This window comes from Ostrea edulis, chromosome 1 (genome assembly GCF_947568905.1).
Source record: "Ostrea edulis chromosome 1, xbOstEdul1.1, whole genome shotgun sequence".
In the NCBI taxonomy this organism is placed as follows: Eukaryota; Metazoa; Mollusca; class Bivalvia; order Ostreida; family Ostreidae; genus Ostrea; species Ostrea edulis.
Window position 1 is genome coordinate 70,625,378 of NC_079164.1, and position 21,856 is coordinate 70,647,233.

General features: G+C 35.0%; 1 protein-coding gene and 1 long non-coding RNA gene across 2 annotated transcripts; one reads left to right on the forward strand and one right to left on the reverse strand.

Moving 5' to 3' along the window:
- Window positions 1–9,196: 9,196 nt before the first annotated feature.
- Window positions 9,197–13,270, reverse strand: LOC125658673 (uncharacterized protein K02A2.6-like). The gene has a single exon (XM_048890008.2). It carries the CDS (start codon window positions 13,268–13,270, stop codon window positions 9,197–9,199), a length of 4,074 nt encoding a protein of 1,357 aa, XP_048745965.2.
- An 873-nt stretch (window positions 13,271–14,143) lies between these two features.
- Window positions 14,144–19,194, forward strand: LOC125683266 (uncharacterized). The gene is made up of 2 exons (XR_007372848.2): window positions 14,144–14,551; window positions 14,643–19,194. It is a non-coding gene; the product is annotated as an uncharacterized LOC125683266 (long non-coding RNA).
- The last annotated feature ends 2,662 nt before the right edge of the window (window positions 19,195–21,856 follow it).

Consider the following 21,856-nt stretch of genomic DNA (forward strand, 5'->3'; position numbering starts at 1 on the left):
GACCTGAAACGTTTACAAAAGCTAGAAGTGTGTTTCAACTAAGAAAAAATTCTAGATGAAACAGGTAATATGGAAAAAAAAAATTGTTCTTGAGGGATTCGAACCCGGTCGTTAAAAAAAAAGAACTTTTTACATTTTCATCTTCAGAATCACTGGGCCAATTTATTAAAGGAGGTATGCTACACCAGAGAAATTTGATGTAAATGAAAAGTGGAGGATATGTACAACTATATTTTTGAAGTTGAAAATTTTCAAATTTACTTTATTTTGTCAAAAAATACAGTTTTAGTAGAAGGTAATCTGAATAAAAAATTAAAACCCCTGCTGGACTCGAACCCTGCGACCTACAGTTCAGCAGTCGGTATTCTAACGTACTGAGCTACTCGGCTAGGTACTTAAATGGAAAAGGAAAAAACAAATATTGCTGATATCGATTTTTTCATCCATGTTTTAAAGGAAGTCAGCCATTATGACGATGTAGAGTACTACCTTAAAGTCGATCACCTACCGACTGAAACATCCAGTAGACCATCAATTTAGAAGGAAAATTAGCGTACAGGTGAAGTTGAAAATAATATCAGTGAAGTCGGTTTCGATTTTTTTGAATTTTACCAACAACAAAAATGCCCATGTGAAACAAAATTCAAAGCGAGTTTTTTTTAGTGGAAAACTCGAAGAACATATTCATGCTAAATTCATTTTATTTCACTGAGGCAGTTTTTTTTCTAAAATTCGGGGATACCCCTCCATTTTAACGCTAAAAATCATATAGATCTCTTATTGCTTGATTTAAGAAACTCGAATTATTTTGGCTTCTTTTTGTCAATACACGCCTTTTAAACTTATTTTCAAAAATGTTTGAATCAATACATATGTTCCAATTAGTTTTATCATCCATATACAGTGGAGCCTCGGTAATCCGGACGCCATTAATCCGGACGCTTCACCTTCCGGACGATTTTTCTAGGGAACGGAATTTTTATACGTTATTTTGCATCATTAATCCGGAAATTCGCGTTCCGGATCCGGACGGTCATCTTTTACTACAAAACGTTATAATCAAGCTCCGGTCAGCTCAGTATATTCCGTTACGCTACAACTCCAATATCGTTAAAATCAAACTCCGTACAGCGTCAATTTCTCCGGGACTACTTTCCCCTACGAATAATGATATTGGAGTTGTAGCTTAACGGAATATACTGAACTGACCGGAGCTTGCGTTAAAATGCATTGAGGAAAGGTCTGTGTCGGACAATTTTAGCAAGGCGTAAATTATAAAGAAAACAAGCCCAACTATCTAACTGAAGCGAATACCTGTACCCTGTCAACACCTTCCTTTAATTAGGTGGTGAGTGATGATATGTCCGTTAGATAGCACGTGCCGATTGAGACAATGTATTGACAATTTTTGCATATAAGATCTGTATTGCGTGTAGTGTTGAATTTTGTAAATAAATTTGTAGCATATCATTTTATAGTCTCGATCAATAGCCTAATAGTATTAATAAATTAAACATCATGCCGTAATGATATGTTTTATTGAACTGCTACACATATCAGTTGTACTGATTCGTAAATTGATATCGGCTTATTAAAATCTAAAGTGTGTAGATTATACTTCTAGATTTTATACTGTTGATTGGCGTGAAATATACAATGTACATGTATGTTCATGCACATGCATATGTAGTAAGTTTTTAATGTTTAGAATGTCACGCATGTAGAATGTACCTGTGTACGATTGATTCTTGTTACGATGTTGTAAAGCTTTGTTGCTTTCGAATTTTTAAACTCTGGGTAGAAGTGAGAAAATTACCATGTTAAGGAAAATGACAATCAAATTTTGCATGTACCCGTAATGTTGGTTTGACCCGAGTTTTGTTTCGTTATTATCGCATCTTGAAAATAATAAGTGCGCGGGGCTAGATCAAAGCTGTAGTAGGTGTTAATATTACGAGCTTAAATGATTTTGTTCTCCCGATATTGTCTTGGATGGATATGATTATAGAATAAGAAATTTAAATTCTGGGAGATGGAATTTTGGTTAAAGAATGTTGTCAACGGACATGATAATCAAGAAATTCTTAAATCAACTTTGGACGATGAAGACTGTTTTAACAGACCGCCGAACCCGTGAGTCGTGACAGATTGAAATGACCGACCGGTCTCTTTAAGAAGTAAAAGTGTGATGAAATGTTTGAAGCATAAATGATTATGTTAGTTACTAATGATTTATTTACTTATAGTTACTTATAGTGCTTCCTTATTTGTTTTAGTGCATATGGTACACAATTTTGTAGATTTATTTGTAGTGATACAGACTGTGATATACAATCATGTACAATGTAAGCATGGGCAAATACATTTCACATATATTCATGTATTTCAATTTTAGTGCTTTGAAATGCATGTAAATGTTAACATCATAATTTATTTACTAATGCAAGTGGTTAAATCCAATGATAGAATGTGTTTAATTCACAACGCATCAATAAAGTGAGCATATTGGTTACTTATGTAAAGATAAGAAAAAATGCGATTCAGTTATCCGGACGATTTTGCTGGGAACCATGTATTTGAATAACTTATTTTATCGATCTTTCATGCAACACTTTTAGTGAAATTAACACAAGACGTGCAACACCTTCTTTACACGAACGCTTTCCAATATAGCATAGATTCAAGTTTGTTCAAATCATGACCCCCGGGGGTAGGATTGGGCCACATTAGGGGGATCAAAGTTTTTTTTATGCTATTATATATGAATAATATTTTGGAATATTCTTCTCAGGAACAACTGGACCATGATTAGTCATGTTGATATGCAAGCACACCCAGGTAGTGCAGATTCAAGTTTGTCAAAATTGTGGCCCTTTGAAGTAGGGTGGGATCGCAATAGGGGATCAAAGTTTTACAATTAAAATTAAAAAGAATAAAAAGGGAACGCCTTTTAAAAAAATCTTCATATGAATAGCAGGGCCCTTATTAGTCATATTGATATCCAAGTATCTTTAGGTAACTCAAGAAAGCAATAATTCAATTATTTCGCGCATTATTTAAATTGACGCGCGCACGAATTAAAAAATTATTTCTCTCTTCAATTGAATTGTAGCGCACATAAATTCAGTTGTTGATATACATCAAAGAGGGCATAAATTCATTTATAGCGCGCATCATTTCATTGATTTGAACATATTTTATTATATAAATATACAAGGGATTAGTTACAAGTTATAACAACTTAGAACAATTGATGTTATCACCAATTCAAATGCGCGCAATACTTCAGAATTGAAGATATACATTATTTGAAGACATCTTAAAAGATATATGCATTTATGTAAGTTTACGTTAATTTGGCGTTCCGTACATCACCGAGTTACACATGTATAGAGGAATTCTGAGTTGTATAGGAAGAATAGGATTGTCCGTGTTCTTTTTTCAACGACTTCCTTGTAAACAGAGTGAACACTGTCTCATCTTGGAGACCTTGCAAGCACTTATTGTCGTTCATGCCTTTTGTTTTAACCATCACTTGCCAAGACAGCTGGAGACTGAAGAGACCTGCGAAATTATCAGTATAGGCCTATATCGTAAACATTTTTCACCCAGTAAACGCCCAAAGAAGAAATAAAACCTACAAATGTAAGCAGCCACTCCCAATAGTGAGACATTGTCCCCATACATCTCTTAGAATTTCATCAATTGACAAAATGTTAAGATTTGTCCATCTTGTGGGACCGTCATTCCCGCTGACATTCTATATGTTTGAAATTTGTTAATTATTGAATTCTTTATTTTAGACATTTGTTAATTATTGAATTCTTTATTTTGAACATTTGTTAATTATTGAATTCTTTATTTTGGACATTTGTTAATTATTGAATTCTTTATTTTGAACATTTGTTAATTATTGAATTCTTTATTTTGACATTTGTTAATTATTGAATTCTTTATTTTTGATATTTGTTAATTATTGAATTCTTTATTTTGGACATTTGTTAATTATTGAATTCTTTATTTTGGACATATGTTGATTTAATATATATTCTGATTGTTAAGAGGTTTATACTTGATCGCTCTTTTCACTTTTGTAACGTAGATCGGTAAAGTTGGCTACTAGTAACCAGCTACTAGTAACTGGCGACTTAAAAAGAGAAAAATTGCAGTAGCCAGCTACTTGAACCAGGAAAAGTTAGCTACTAGTAGCCAGCTATTACAGTTGTAAAGGTAAGAAAAGTTAGCTACTCTTAGCCAGCTTCTGCAAAATATAAAGGTTATAATTACTGATCGCCAGCTACCAAATAAAGATTAATGATTTTAAAAATTATTATCCATTACGTTTATTTCTAAAAGAGGACGAATAGTCATATGAAATTTCATGCTCTATTTTCCCCAATTACTTAACTTTGTAATGCAAAATACAAATAAACTTTTCCAGCTGAGTGTTTACTTTGAAAATGATTCGGATTGAATTCAGACCTTCATTCATTTGATATACATGTACCATCCGCTTTGAGATATCAGCTACTTTTACAATTTGATTCCATGCAGTTACCCTCAAATTTCAACATTTGTGTGAATACCGTAAGGAACTTTGTGTTTGTATTATAGATATCTGATGAATTTACGACTATACATATGACAAGAAGTGATATAGGGCGTCTTGATAAGCCAACAATTTCCAGATAACTCTCTTTAAGGAAATCAGCTACTTATACATTTTAATTAGTAGTACAATGAAATTTCAAGACCTGTGTGAATACCTTAAGGAACTGTGTGTTTATATTATATATTTAACTAACTTACAACGATACGTATGGCGAGGAGTGATATTGGATATATTGATATGTCATACATTTTCAGATATCACGCTTAAGGAAGTCAGCTACTTATACCTTGTTTTGGTTGTAGGTAACCTCAGGTTTTTCGTAAATATCTGAAGGAACTCGTGATATCTGAAAATCGATGACATATCAAGATATCTAATATCACGCCATGTCATACATGTACATGTATGTGCAATGGTAAATTAGTCAGATATCTAATACAAACACAGAGATCCTTAAGATATTTACGAAAAACTTGAAATTTCAGGTTACCAGGAATCAAAAGGTATAAGTAGCTGACTTGCTTAAGCGTGATATCTGAAAATCGATGACAGATCAAGATACTTAATATCACTCCTTGTCATATGTGCAATGGTAAAATAACCAGATACCTGATATAAACGTAGGATCCCTTAAAGTATTCACGAAAATATTAATAATCAGGTTACTTTGAATGAAAAGGTATAAGTAGCCGACTTCCTTAAGCATAATATCTTTTTAAGAAATTGATGGCATATCAAGATACCTAATATCATTCCTCTTCATGTGGATTAGTCAGATATCCAATACAAACACAGAGTTCCTTAAGACATTTACACAAAAACCTGAAATTTCAAGTTACCTGCACCCAAAAGGTATAAGAAGCCGACTTCATCAGGTGTGATATCTGAAAATTGATGACATACCAAGATACCTAATATCTCGCCTTTTCATATGTGCAATGGAAGATTAGTCAGATATCTACATGTAATACAAACACAGAGTTCCTTAAGATATATAGTTACGAAAAACTTGAAATTTCAGGTTACCTGGAATCAAAATGTATAGGTAGCTGACTTCCTTGAGCGTGATATCTAAAAAATTTATGACATATCAAGATACCCAATATCACTCCTCGCCATACGTATCGTTGTAAGTTAGGTAAATACATGTAGATGATATAAACACAGAGTTCCTTAAGGTATTCAAATAGATCTTGAAATTTCATTCTACTGCTAATCAAAATGTATAAGTAGCTGATTTCCTTAAGAGAGATATCTAAAAGTTGTTGGCGTATCAAGACGCCCTATATCACTTCTTGTCATATGTATAGTTGTAAATTCATCAGATATCTAACACAAACACAAAGTTCCTTACGGTATTCACACAAATGTTGAAATTTGAGGGTAACTGCATGGAATCAAATTGTAAAAGTAGCTGATATCTCAAAGCGGATGGTACATGTATACCAAATGAATGAAGGTCTGAATTCAATCCGAATCATTTTCAAAGTAAACACTCAGCTGGAAAAGTTTATTTGTATTTTGCATTTAAAGTTAAGTAATTGGGGGAAATAGAGCATGGGATTTCATATGACTCTTCGTCCTCTTTAGAAATAAACCTGATAGATAACTCAGTAACATTTATATGGTAGCTGTCTATAAGTAATTATAACTTTTATATTTTGTAGTAGCTGGCTACGACTAGCTAACTTTTCTTACTACTAGTAACTGGCTAACTATAGTAGCTAACTTTTCCTGGTTCTTGAAAGTAGCTGGTTACTAGTAGCCAACTTTTCTCTTTTTAAGTAGCTAACTTTACCGATCCTTGTAACGTATGATTTTTATTTTTTTTTTAATATTGGAAATAGACAGAATGCAGTAGGAACTAATAAATTCTTTCTATTTTAAATCTCGTGAATTTCTTCCTCCTACTGGATATAAATTCTATTTTTAGTCTGGGAATTTTTTCTAATGGCAAGAAAGATAACTACTGTGTATAGTTGACTCTTTAGTATTGTGTAAATTCTGGCGTGGATTTGGGTACATGGAACGAGAATTTGGAATGTTCAACGTGTTAATGTAAAATATTCTATCATCTTATAAATCTTAACTGTATGTTCTTTATTAACAAGCTAACGGTTTTTATATTTGTTACAACGAATTCCGTATGCCTGTTTATCTCAGGTCATCTTTGTAAAATGTAATCACTATACATATAATTTCTACAATGATAAAGATCTTGGGAGAGTACAGATAGGATAAGATAAGATAAGTTTATTCCAATTTTGGGCCCAGAGGGCATAACAGTAAGACAGTTTATAAAGAAGGAAATTCAAAAAAGAAAGAAAGTTTACAACATTAACTACAGGTTACATAGACTGCAAACTGCATGTGGATGCAGCATGTTGGGGAAACGAGTACATACATATATGAATTGCTAATCATGTATATATACAAGTAGATGGACAGTATCAGTATTATACCAATATATGAATAATAAACTATAATGATTTTTGCAGTTTTAAAGCATCACTTCTTTTTCTGAAAGTTTGCACTAAACATTCACTCAATTTGACAATTACTGGTTTGTCTTCATTAATCATCAACCAAGTAAATTTGTCCTTATTTGTTAGATAGATAAAAATTTTGTTGAGCTTGTATATACCATTACATGTGATGAACGATGAATCTTATGGATTAAGAATTGTCATACGGAGAATGTCGTATTTCAGACATTTTCAATTCTATTTATTTTTACATTTAACGTAACAGAGTGGGGTGCATATTTCAGTTGTGAAAAATTACTCAATAATATTTAAAAATGATATAATCAGAATTTAGCCACAGGTGGCTTATTGATTTAGTGACCATGGAACACGAGTAAATTCACCACTTCAATTGAACTTACAGGTTTAATTAACACAATACTTCTCATGATTTCTTTGAAATGTTAACCACAGATTCAATCAAAACTCACGCTAAATGTATTTTCAATTTTGAAACTTACACTTTCCGAGTTTGAAAGTATGACTTGTATCAGACACAAAACAAAGGCTCTAAGCTGCATGACAGTGGGAGATTAAAGTTACAATTTACAATGTAGTTTGAAAGACCCATCTCATGACCGTACGGTCAGTGAAAATGTAGGCGGAGCCTAATCTAAACAGATGTTATTTACCTGGAGTGGCCAGGGTCTACTAAGGTGTTAATTGCTATATCCCATGGCACTCAAAGAAATACACAGAGGCAGAACATGGTAGAAATCTACCTGTCCATGCTTTTTTATAGTTTTGATATACACAGAACCTGTCTCAGTGACCTCTGCAGAGTTTCTGTGGTCATAGTGTTTGAATAATGGTTGTATTCCTAAGGGTAGCTGACACACATTTTACACCCACCCCTCTTTCTCTCTCTCTGTCATTGACTCAATGAACAATTTCTGTTATAAATATAGAGGTATCATAAATTGATGACATAAATTATTTCAATAGGTTACAAGTTTTAAAACTTATTGTGCAAATTATTGTTTAATTTCTGATTGTGTAATTTATAATACATGTACAGGTATATAATTACAATTATATTGAAATTGCATTGTTCAGGGGCCTTTTTGAAAACAATTGAATTACAAGAAAACAGCAGTTGTGGACAGGTCATTTGCTATCAAAACTCAGGTATACTGGGCTTCCTCAAGATCTAAAGAATGCCTGTAGATACTGGCTGTTATTGTTATCAAAACACCTCTCTGGGGTAGCCCCAGACCACAGTGTCTGCAGATGTCACTCCACCTGAGATCTATTGTTAAATGTTTGATTGGCAGGCAGCTTACAATTTGGGGGTGTCAACTTAAAATTGGGTCTTTAACTTGATGCAATACGCAACTTCCGAGATATCAGCTCTTCTGTGATGGAGGTACGTTCAGTGTTCGGTTGAACTTATGACGCTTGGGTGGGTACAAGATGTAACTATAGACTAGCTATGTAAATTTATATGGATAAAAATAATGAAAGTACATTTTGTTTATAATGTTTTACGGCGTGACCGTGTTTGAGAGCGAAGCAAACAAATTTTGGCATTAGTATCTATATCCAAAACAGAACAAAAACAACCCGAAGTTAGCACGAGGACGGAACTGTATCAAAGCATCCTAATTTTGGATATTTGATCCGCCTATATATTGAACGCGGGAAATATAACGCAATTGATGTAAACAGTACATTGTGACGTCGTTTGAACCACAACTGTAAAGTAGTACAGTATAACAGAATGCGTCTTGTCTCTACATCAGTTTATTTCAGAATGCCGAGTACATGTTATTAAAGAGTATGCAAACACGTGGTTATCAGTGTGTGCGGTAAACAGGGATAATCTCAGAGTTTGATATATACAATGCATATACGTTACATCCCCCTTCTTTAATTATTCTTATTTTACATTATAAGAGAGTGAAAAAATACTGCAAAATTAACAAAGTGTTATGAATTAAATTAATAATTCAGAGTTATGATAAAAATAAGAACTATCTTTTGTCTCTAAAATATCGGGATATATATTTACACTATATATATATATTTGAGGATTATTATGCCTCATCACTTTATATAATCACTTATACATTTTGAAGTCCTCGTATCGTTTCGGCAATTTAATTTCTCTGGTAGATCTCCTGGTCGAAGTCAGAGCATAATTGGTCTTATCTGCTGACGGTGGTTTATGATTTTCAATTGTAGTCTTATCTGCTGATGGTGGTGTGTTTTCGGCTGTGCTAACGGTCTTATCTGTCACTACCTCGTTATTTTCGACAAATGGCTCATTTGTGCAACGCAAATGTTTTCTGTTTCGTCGATAGAGGCGACCATCCTCCGTGATCACTTGATACGAGCGGATGTTTACTTTTTCGTTGACCTTTGCCTTCGTCCAATTTTTTTCATGTCCAAAAGGTCGAATTCTCACGGTTTCCCCACTTTTAATCTCTGGTAGGTCTTTCGCTGTGCGATTGTAGTAAAATGCTGATCTATGTTTCCGTTCTCTCAATCGCTCTTTGACATTTGGGGTTAGGGCTGGTTTCAAAAGTTCGGTTTTGATTGGTAGCAGAGTTCTTGTACGGCGTGCCATTAGTCGTTGAACTGCAGAAGTTCCAATATTTTCAGAGGGAGTATTTCTCCAATCTAATAGAGCGAGGAAAGGATCGCTTTTATCTAATTGGCATTTCTTCATTAGGTTTTTTGCAATTCTAACTGCATTTTCAACTTTCCCATTAGATTTTGGGTACAATGGCGATGACGTAGTATGCTTGAACTCATAGTTCTCTGAGAAATAAGCAAATTCCTTGCTATTGTAAGGCGGGCCGTTGTCTGAAATCAAAATTTCAGGAATTCCGTGTCTGGCCATTTGTGCCTTGAGTTTGGTGATGACTTCCTTTGATTTTTTATCATGTAGACGATCAATTTCAAAAAAATCGGAATAGTAATCAACAGTGATGAGATATTGTTTGTCATCAAATTGAAAGAGGTCAGTTCCAATTTTCTGCCATGGTCTATCGGGAATTTCATGCGAAATGAGAGTTTCTTTGCCTTGCTCACCCTGTATGGTAGCGCAGACTGGACATTCCTTGATAAAAGATTCGATATCTTTCATCATGTTTGGCCAATATAGTGATTCTTTGGTTCTACGGTAACATCCTTGAATACCAATGTGGCTGGAGTGTACCTTTTGAAGAATTTCACCTTTCAATGTAGGTGGAATAACAATGCGGTCTCCTTTGAAAATTAAACCATCCTGTGAAGTCAATTCGTCTCTGAATGTGTAGAAGATCTGTATATCGGGTGTCAGTTCATCTCGCTCCGGCCAACCATCTTTGATTGTTTTGTACAGCTTTTGCATTGTTTCATCACGCGAGTTTGCAGATTTGATTTTCTTTAGAGTTTCGGACGAGATGGTGACGTATTCACTCATTGTAACGGACTCTGCATCTTTTTCAGATTTTGCACGGTCGGTAATGGCGAGTACTCTGTCTTCAGAATCATTTCTTTGTATCTGTACAGTTGGCAGATAGGCTCGACTCAGTGTATCAGCAAGATACATTTCAAGACCTCGTTTGTATGTGATCTCGTAATCAAACTTCTGAAGACGCAAGAGCATTCGTTGAAGACGTTTAGGAGCGGAAACTAAACTTTTCTTGCTGATGATTTCTAGTGGTTTGTGGTCTGATTCCACTTTTACTTTCCGTCCAAGTGTGTAATGCTCAAAGCGTTCCATGGCAAAGAGAACAGCGAGTAGTTCCTTTTCAATCTGTGCGTAGTTGACTTCGGTAGGCGTTAATGCACGGGATGCATATGCAACGGGTTGCTCATTTTGTATGAGACAGGCTCCTAGTCCGCGTTCAGATGCGTCACACTGTACCGTCGTCGGTAGGTTAGGATCAAAGAAACGAAGTATAGGACTCGTAGATAGTAGTTTTTTCAATTCGTCAAATGTTTTGCCATGTACAGCATTGTCCCACACAAATTCCGATTCTGCTTTTAGTAGGTCTCTGAGGGGTGCTGTTATCTCCGAGAGATTTGGCGCGAATTTCTGGACAAAATTTACCATTCCTAGTAAACGTTGTATGTCTGCTTTGCATTTAGGTCTTGGCATTTCAGTGATTGCCTTGATTTTTAAGGGGTCAACTTTGAGTCCATCGCTTGAGATAATGTGTCCTAAATATGACACGGATCGCAATTTTAGTTTCATTTTGTCTTTGTTGATTTTTATCCCTTTCTCCCTGCATCTCTCTAGCAAGGTAGATAATTTTTTGTCGTGATCACGTATGGCCTCGTCATCCGAGTTTCCACAACCGTATACGACTATGTCGTCATGAATCGCTTTGATTCCATGTATACCAGATAGAGCTTCATCCATTCTCCGCTGGAATTCTTCGCTTGCTGGTTTAATACCGAATGGCATGCGGAGCCATCGATATCTACCCCAAGGGGTTCCGAATGTTGTGAGAAAACTACTCTCATCATCGAGAGTAATATGCCAAAAGCCATCCTTGCAGTCTACTACAGAAAAAATTCTGGCTTGGCTTAGTTCTGGCAAAATATCATCTATAGTTGGTGTTGCATAGTGATTTCTCTTTAGCGCTTTGTTCAGAGGTTTGGGATCTATACACAGACGCATTTTCCCACTGGGCTTCCGTACAGCCACCAATGACGATATCCAGTCAGCCGGTTCTGTTACTGGAGCCAAAACGCCTAAATCTGACAGTCTGTCGATTTCAGATTTTAACGGTGCCTTCATTGCAATCGGGACTTTTCTTGTTGGTAGTTTTACTGGCGTAACTGATTTGTCAACATCGAGGTGTAATTTTCCATCCAGTTTACCCAGGCCATTAAATACGTCACTGTATTTTTCAATGATGAAGTTGCTTTGGGAGGCTGACTCAATGGCTGCTATGTTTTCTGTGTTGACAGTTATCATTTTCATTCCTTGTACAGCCTTTGCTCCGAGAATAGGATTAAGATTTCCTTCGACCACAACAATTTCTATGTTGTATTTTTTATTGTTTTTGGGGTTGCGGACGCTTATTCGCCGTTTTCCAAGGGGTTGGCATTCCGACTTGTTAAACATTACCAGAGTCATGTCTGCCTTTTGTAACATCCTGAGATAGGGGTCATTACAGACTTCTTTGTAAATTTTCTCGGGTAGAACGTTTACGGTTGATCCGCAATCCAATTGGAATTTCACTGTATCATTTCCAATTTCGATTTCTGCAAAAATCTTTTTCTCAATGGCATTAACATTTTCGATCATGAGGATGAATTCCTCGTCACTGGATTCCTGGTTGACTTGTTTTACATGTTCCCGTTTTGATTTCGGCTTTGTCTGCAGACATTTTGATGAAAAATGATTCATTTTATTGCACTTCCTGCATGTTTTTCCCCATGCTGGACACAATTCCTTACGGAAGAGGTGCTCTTTACCGCAATATAAACATTCCTTTTGAACTTTTGTTTCTGGGACTTGTTTGAAATCTTTTCTGTGCGCTTGTGTTGTTCTCAGCGGTTTAGTTTTTCGCATGGTTTTGAATTTGACAGCGTGAACTTCCTCCATGGTTTTAAGTTGCGATGTTGACTTTTCGTTTGCTCTGCATATGTCAACGCATTTTCTTAGGTCCAGTTTTGCTTCTTGCAGTAGCTTTTTGCGTGTTCCATTGTCACGGATTCCAAGTACAATTCTGTCTCGGATTATATCGTTTTCTAGAGCATCAAATTTGCAGGTTTTCGCTAGAGATCTGAGAATTGCCACATAAGTGTCAATGTTTTCATTGATTTCTTGGTCTCGTTTGTAGAAAGTGTACCTTTCATAAGTTTCATTGGTCTGTCCAATGCAGAAGGATTCAAATTTTTCTAGAACTTTGTCTATGTCTTTTTTGTCATCTTCAGAGTCAAACTGAAGACCATCAAAAATATCCAGAGCGTCAGCTCCGATGCAAGTAAGAAAGGTAGCAGTTCTCACCTCCTTGTCTTTTTCCTTGAGAGTAGACGCTGTTTCATAATTGCTCCAAATCCGCTTGAACTTTTTCCAGTTCGTGCACAGGTTTCCTTTAAGATCCAGTTTTCCAGGTATTGGAATGTTTGGATTCACAAAGACAGGAATAGAGGGAGCAGTAGCAGCATTATCTTCGTGATTGCTCATGGTGACAAATAACCAGAGATACACATACAGAAGTTTCACTTAGTACTTTTACTTCTGACACCATGTAAAGTAGTACAGTATAACAGAATGCGTCTTGTCTCTACATCAGTTTATTTCAGAATGCCGAGTACATGTTATTAAAGAGTATGCAAACACGTGGTTATCAGTGTGTGCGGTAAACAGGGATAATCTCAGAGTTTGATATATACAATGCATATACGTTACAACAACAACAAACATGGCGTTAATCGTGGAGTGATTATATATGATTCAGAAAATAAGATTTACATGCTTTTACGAATTTTATGTAACATCTCAGAACGACGTGAACTAGGGTAGACGAGATTCAAAATGTCCACGCGCTAATATTCGAATCGACGGCATTAGTACCAAAATTTTCAAGTCTCATACATATGGTTTAATTTTTCATTATTTTCTTATATTTTCCTTTTAAACATATATATATATGTTACTATAGGGAGAGCTTCGGGCCGTGAGAGGGCTTCGCCCTCTAATATTGTGTGTCCCTACAGTTTGGGTGGTTGTATGACGTCTGGTAATCGGCCTATATATCAACGCAGCGATAAGCATTTGTACCCACCGCGTGTGGACGATAGTATGTTTTGCGTCTTACTGTGCGTAAGGCTTCCACAAAGGGAAAGAACTATTGAGTAACTCGGAAATTGCGTATTGACCACAACTCGTTCAGAACAGGGTCCAAAACATCGCGTTATATTCAGTCCATAAATTACACAAAGCCCTTGTTCTTAAAATAGCACGTGGAAATTAAATTTTCTATATTTAGAAATATTTAGAAATACGTTGAGTGACTAAAGCTATGACTAGTATGAGCATTAATATAAGAGCCCATACTAATCCCAACACTTCACATTCATTTTCACCTACATAGGCGACTTACAATGGACATTAAAATCATTATCATTATCACTCTCGGCCTGTGTTGCTGTGTGTTTTATGGAAATGCCGAAAAGAAAAAAATGAAGTTTCGAATTGTAGACGGTAGAACAACTACCGACATTCCAACTCCTGTCCCCGAGTACAGCGTGGAAAGTGGGGGCAATGGAGGGGGAAAACAAAGCTCTGTAGAGGCCCCCGACCACCAGACGAGTGAGGGCATGTCTGTCAGGGGTTATGTATTTAGTACCGCTCTCCTCGGCGTGGGAGTGTGGTTGCTTCTCCATCTCCCCGATGTCTATCGGAGAATACTAGTGATCATTATGCCAGGGAGATAATTTGTGTCAACTTTAAACTCAGAATTGCGTAAGTAAGTTATATTCCCCCTCATTTATTTTAATGTAATTTTTAAGGTTTTATATTAGAAAACAAGTTGATTAATTTCGTTGTTTTTCAGGTGTCAAAAATCAAAAGGTAAAACATTTGGAAGAAATTGAAAACAAAATAGTGAGCAGCTAATTAAGGAACTTCAACATGTTCAAGAGTAATTCTTTGGAATAAACATGGAAACAGTTATTTTGTATAAAGACATAGGTCTACTTCGATAAAAAAAAAAATTGCATTAATGCCCATCTTTTATGGATATCATCGTTCTATGCTTGCGCAATTTAGATGTGGTGTGTTACCTAGAAGAATTGAAACAGGACGGAATAGGAGAAGGCTTTATCTGGTAGAATGTGTACATATTGTTGAAGATGAATGTCACTTTTTGCTTCACTGGTACCGCATATTCAAATCCTAGATTCTAATTTTCTTATCAATATTGGATTTGACCCCCACCGTAATCAATATGTCAACTTTAAACAAAACCATTTTTTCCCATCAAATTTTCCTAGACAAACTACAAACTTTTTGTACTTAGTCTGTTATATATACTAAACACCATGCGTTAATGTCAGTGTATTTTAATATAAATGTTATTCTGTTAGAAGTGAAAAGTAGGCCCGATGGGCCAGGTGTTTAAATTTCTATATGTGTATTTTTATGTCGTGATTGTATATAACATATGTCACTATAATGAACCATTTACTTACTTACTTATATATGTACAGGTATTAGTTCTTCATTAGCTCCACCTCCTTCAGATTGGGCGAGGAAGTGGTTGTAAATATCTTAAGTCCATTTGTGTTTGTATATGTCCATATGTGTGTGAGTGAAGGCGGAAGGCTTTGTAAATGTACGCGTGTTTGTGTAGAACCAGTTGATCTATGAAAATCATTTCATAACAAAATTCAGCAAAAATCGTATAAATTATTTTCATGTACACCTCATTACAATATTGTCACTTCTTCTAATAATCTGTTTGACCTTTGTATTTCTACATAGGCTATGCCTGTTGCCCGATCCTTTTGAGTTCATCAGTAAAATACATGTTTAAATTAAACCGAGGAAGTTACATAATTGTTATGTTAATTCCGTTTGTACTCATCCTCACGATGTGGAGGTTTTGTGATTTCAAACTTTGATATTGTGAGGGTGCTTTGTACTATAGAGAATCTATTTTGGAGGACTGAATCGGGGATAATAATTCCGTTTGTATTTGTAAACGTATTACGAATCGAGGAAGCTACACTTTCGTCTTTATACTGGATACTTACTTGATAGGAAGCAAGACAAGGTTTCCCTTCCTCATAGAAGAATTACTTTTTCCGATTTTGCAATTTTGCATGTGAAATAATTCAGTTACACTACATAACACATGCACTTAAATGTTTAACATGTTTTGCCACTAGACATTATCTGTATTAAAAATGACTTTGATTTAAACATGTTTTAATGTACAATTGATATACAAATCAAGGCTCGGAGTTCCGACACAAGCCCATATAATATTTATACACCAGAGTCAATTACCATTTTATAAGATAGTTCATTTCTAAGGCATTATTTCGAGCAACAACGCACGTGGCATTATGCAATTCCCAAACGCAGAGTGAAATCCTTAACTTTTGAGTCGTAATGTTTTTGCCCGTGATTCGAATAAAACGCAGAATATAATCAATTTAGTTAAAGAATAAGCGTAAAGATTACCAAATATCGCTTTATTGCCCGTTCGGGAAACGTTGTTGCAACATTATTCATACAAAACTTAAATAATTGAATTTACTCAACTGTAAGATTTATGACGTTGTAACATGAACAAATTGGCCATCTTTAGATGCTTATCACTTTTTGTTTTATCTTGTACTTTTAATCTTACACTGACATATATCCATAGGCATGAGACAAACATTTCAACAAAAGTTTACAAATAAATAAGTCGCTCATTCTTGATGGCGAGTTCTTGATGCGGAATTGTAGCACAGAAGTATATTTTTTCATTGTACATGCCTTTTTTGTGCATGGGAAATTTGACAGGTTTAAATATCACTGTGGCTTGAAAATTGTATAACGTTACCAAACGTTATAGGAGGTTGTCAACTTGTCAGTTGTATTTCATAGGGCATAGCGACTTGTATTCAATCTTTTTATTTTTGCTATATAGGCTAATGAATTATGTTTTAGACAAGAAAACATGTTTTTTAGTAACAACAAATATGAGATGTTTTCGAATGAATACAATAACCATTTCTAAGTATGAATGCAGTATGGGAAGGATATTTTTTTCTTCATATGAAATATTGTTTTTGATGTTGTCATAGGACTTGCTTGTATATCGAAATTGCTCTCCAATTTGTTATAATTCATCGTCAGTTTGTGTATTTGTTATAATTCATCTTCAGTTTGTGTATTTGTTATAATTCATCTTCAGTTTGTGTATTTCGATAAGGCTTTGATTCAATTTTCAAGAATGTTTAATTAATCATATTTGATGTACATGTAATGTTCTATCTAATTTTCATGCATTGTCGGAACACACGTTTTTCCCCCTCCAACATAGAGTAACGGAGAGAAAATCCGTGCGTTCCGACGGTGATTTTCATGCATATGTATCTGCATGTACATTTAAAGAATTCTAAACGCTTTCCAAGGTCCCTAATACAACGTCATAGGTAATAACTCAGTATCGGTAATCGGGACATCACTCGGCCTATTCCGGATAATATTCTCCGGAATAGGCCGAGTGATGTTCCGATTGTCAGTATCGGCTGAGCATGTGTTGATTTGCCGTAAGTTCAGTAGATACTGTACATGTATGGATGTGAATAATACTAGACAAGTGATATCAGTCGTTCTTATATGCATAATTTGATTATCAAATTAAACTGAACGGAAGAGGAAGTATGTAGATAGATTTAGATAAAACCTGTCGTTGAGTGGCTATTTGTATATAGACATTAGTGTGTCCGAAAACTTATTATTTTTCTGATAAATGTGAATTTTTAACGTAGTAGGTATGAACATGGCTATTTTTATTCTGACGTTTTCAGGATACGGCTACAATTCCATAGGATCTTCGTAATGGTGCAAAATAATTTTATGAATAACCGATAATAATTAAGCTCCGTATATTAGTTGTCTTTAATGTTGTTTACACTAAAAAGAGTACCTAGTCTGCGTTTGGGCATATCTAATAAAGGTGTTTTCATTAAATATCGTGTACTACATGCAAGATTCTTCATCTGTTCAGCCATGCTTGTTAACGTGAGATCTACTGAAGAACCATAACATTGATAATCATCGCGATGTTGAACACGGACTCGAGCCGACATTCCGACAAAGAAAAGAACAACGGAAGAAGTTGTACCTTTCGTTGTTTTGTTTTTCAAATAGCTTGACTTGATATCAAATTTAAACTTTACTGATACCAACGAAATCGTTTTCTCCTCCGTACTCGTACATTGATGTAAACACTACCTTATATGGACATATACAAATAATTTGACAACCGGAAGTTCAGCTTCAGTACGTCTAAAATGGCGCACTATATTAATCGGGAGATTGGAATACATCGAAATTTATTTAAAACGATAGAATAAGAGTCTGACAAATCGCAAGCAGCAAGTTGTAAATTTATCTATTGACTAAGAAACATATAATATGATTTGAAAACCAGCAAATGTTCAGAATGATCGCGAGTGTTGTGGGACTGAATCACTCCCGCATGCACCATTACGAAGATCCTAAGGAGTTATAGCCCTCTCTTCCCACAAAGTCGAAAAGGGCTACGTTATTGCAGCTAGTAACATACACGTTATTTGGGGTGCAAGAAATGAGGTCAATTAACAAATGATATGTATTTTACTGCAAATTGTATTTCAAAGGTATTTACAATTATAATGTGCGAGGTACAGACTTCGTAAAATATGAATGTGGGTGAGTGTGGATGTGTGTGTGTGTGTGTGTGTAAAACGCCACACAATGTAACTTATTAACCTTGCCCGATCATATACTGGGGTCCAACTCACATGTACTCGTGTGTTTTACCTAACAGTAATGGCTGTAAACAGTGTTCACGTGTTTTGTTGATTTATTTTTAGTTTTTCTTGTGCGCATTGTTTGAAAAAGAGGATTTACCGGAATTGCTGAAAAGTTGTTTCAAATTTGTCTACCCCTTAACATAAACTTAAAACTCAAATATACAGAAAAGACGGAAAATTCTTCATCACATGCGCTGAAATGTTGAAGAATTATAAAGGTTGATGACCATATTGTAGTAATTAATTAGTATGATAAGAATTTATGTTGCATTAATTAATTAGTATGATAAGAATTTATGTTGTATTAATTAATTAGTATGATAAGAATTTATGTTGCATTAATTAATTAGTATGATAAGAATTTATGTTGCATCAATTAATTAATATGATAAGAATTTATGTTGTATTAATTACATGTAATTAGTATGATAAGAATTTATGTTCCACTGACTTTAATATTGGATTTGATGGATTGATTGAGTTTGAAAATGAATATAATATCGATATTCAGAATTTTTCCCTGTTTTGATTTAATGGCGAGTCTTGCATTGGGATTTTCAAAAAATGATTAAACTTTTCTGTAGTGTCTTTGTTGTGACTTTGTTGTTCTTTTTACTTATTTCCAGGAGGAGTTGTGTTGGGAAGATTAGGGGAGGGGAGGGGGTGTTGATGAGGTCGAGAAAGGTCGTCGCGCGAAATCTATCTCTACAGGAAAGTGGAAAGAGGGATATCTCCTTCTACGTAAACGTAGTTCTTGAAGGTTAACATGTAATACACATGATTATCCTTTCTAACTTTAAAAGCAGTATCCTGTTTAAATTGTTTAAAAATAATGATAAAAAAGAAGATCCGCGCCAAAATATTTCGGGTACAATTTACATGTAACGTTATATAGCATTTTGCTGTAGACAAAGATGGTGGACCAGATATTGTTTGGTAAGCTCTAGTATTTATTTATCAAGTATTAATCAATTCTTACAATGATTTCGACAAGGATTTACTATTAAAGACCGGAAAAATATTAATGTGAATTATTTCAAAAGCAATTTGGTCGCTGAAATTGTGCGAACATTGAAAACACATTTACACTCTCGGGCCATAAAACTGAGGAGAGGTGGTTATTTTTAATCCAAGTCTCACTTTCTGTAAAATGAAGACATCATGAAAAGTCCGAGATTTGATGTCATGGAGCTTGTTGCAGATTGATATCATTGTATGAAGAAATCTGTGGTCATGCAAACCAAAAAAAAAAAAAAAACAAAAAAAAAAGAAGCTTAATTCTTAACAGAGAATGAGCTAAATTTAAACATTCGTGGTGTTGTCCAATCAATGATCGTCAAAGATTTATCTTTTGACAATATTGAATCTACAACGATTCTTCACAAAACATTGGAGAATACGTGTTAATAGAATCAATCTTTTTAGAAGGGAATCTAGGTTAAATAGTTATTGTATGAAGTCCATCTTTATTCGGTTAAAGCAATCCATGTCACACGCATTGAAAACACGTGTTCCCAAACCACAGTATGGACAGATAGCACAGAAATTCGAGACGAAACACAGATGAAAGTCAAACAGTTTAATACAGTTTTAGAACATGATTCTGTCATTCGGACAATTCTAGTGACTCGTCTCTTTTACAATTATATCATACAGTTGGTTTTGAATTGAACGTACTGGTGTGACGGATACTGGCTGTAGATGAAATATATTTACAATGGTATCTTCAACGTTGTTTACAAATTCTTAATGATTAACAATCTTACTGTTTAATAAGTAACACATATGACGACATTAGGTTGCTGATGAATGCTATGGTTCATTGAATTTTCTTTCCTTGCTTTATTGTGTAACACATCTCATACAAACAACATCGTCAAGGAAAATAGCTCTAACTGAACTATTTGATCAATTTGATGGCCATTACTATGATTTTTTTATGACAAATTTTAAGAAATAAGTTTGAAATGTAAGATTATGTTTATATGTTAAGGAAATAACAATTTCCCGTACTGATTATCATACGTAATGTTAGTAACAAAATTAAAAGATAAAAATCAAGTACATTGTAAGTATGAATATTATAGGCTCTTGGATATATTCATTAAGGCTTCATCTTCCTCCAAATAATCTCGGCGATCGGCATACGTATTTCTGCCATTTGATGAACGGTGCTCTATAGTGATTGTTTTCCAATTCGCATTTTAGTAATAATTGTATTATTTCAATCGATTCAAGTCTTCCGGAAAGGCATACTTGACGTGAACATTAGACAAGGAATCTGCATATGGACCATACTACTTGTAGTTATTAGGGGAGTTCTGCGCCATAGAGAGGGAAAACGTATGAGATAATCCCGATAATGCGTGGATAATAGGACAGACAATTATCTGATCATAGGCACTTTTGGCTACAACTTTCTTGTATGAATGCCTTCCAAACATCTTTCTACATGATGGACAATATTTCTAAACTTTATTTTAACAGTGGAATGATTACAACGACATCGCCGTTCGGTGAACGTCGACTGAGACATATTCATATCAATTCAAAAACATTCTCTTACGAACTGAAATTCTACCTATGATGATTATCCATTTTGGAGACATTGATAAAAAGTTTGTACATGTACTAAAGTACACGATGTAGCGGCCTTTATACGGGAATACTAGTGGATACATTGCTAGTTTGCATTAAACAAAAGGAGCTTTGACCCAGGCATCTTAATCCACAAATAATGACTGAATATGTTTCTATATAATCAACCTCACCCAACCCGGCACTGTCCTTTACAAACATGAAAGATCCGATCCCAAAACTGAAGATGTCGCCAAGAATCCCTTTAATTTTGACTTGTGATACGCTCTTTAGCTAAGCTACATAATCCAACAAGGTTTGATCATCTTCAGTTTCAGAATGCTTCTCCGGTCTGCGAAATGTGATTCAGACACAAATCAAAATTTGCAATATGTGACCTATGTTTGGGTTGTTGAGTACTCTTAACTTCCAAGGTGGCAGTTGGTTTGGTTCCGGAACATGTGGGTAGGGGGTATGTATCAAAGTCTAGTCTTGACAGGCAAATGGAAATTCATATTTTCCTTGTATGTCAATACTGGTGCACAAATATGATCTGTGCAGGTGCCCCTTTCTCGCTTTAATCTTCTTCCATTTGAGCTAAAACCTATTAGAGTACCATGCGAGGGGATTTAGACATTGTGCACCATCAAGAACTCTGTCTGCCCTTCTTAAA

What these genes read in the sequence shown, in the direction of transcription:
- LOC125658673 (XM_048890008.2), bottom strand. Translation starts at nt 13,270, where the DNA reads ATGAGCAATCACGAAGATAATGCTGCTACTGCTCCCTCTATTCCTGTC.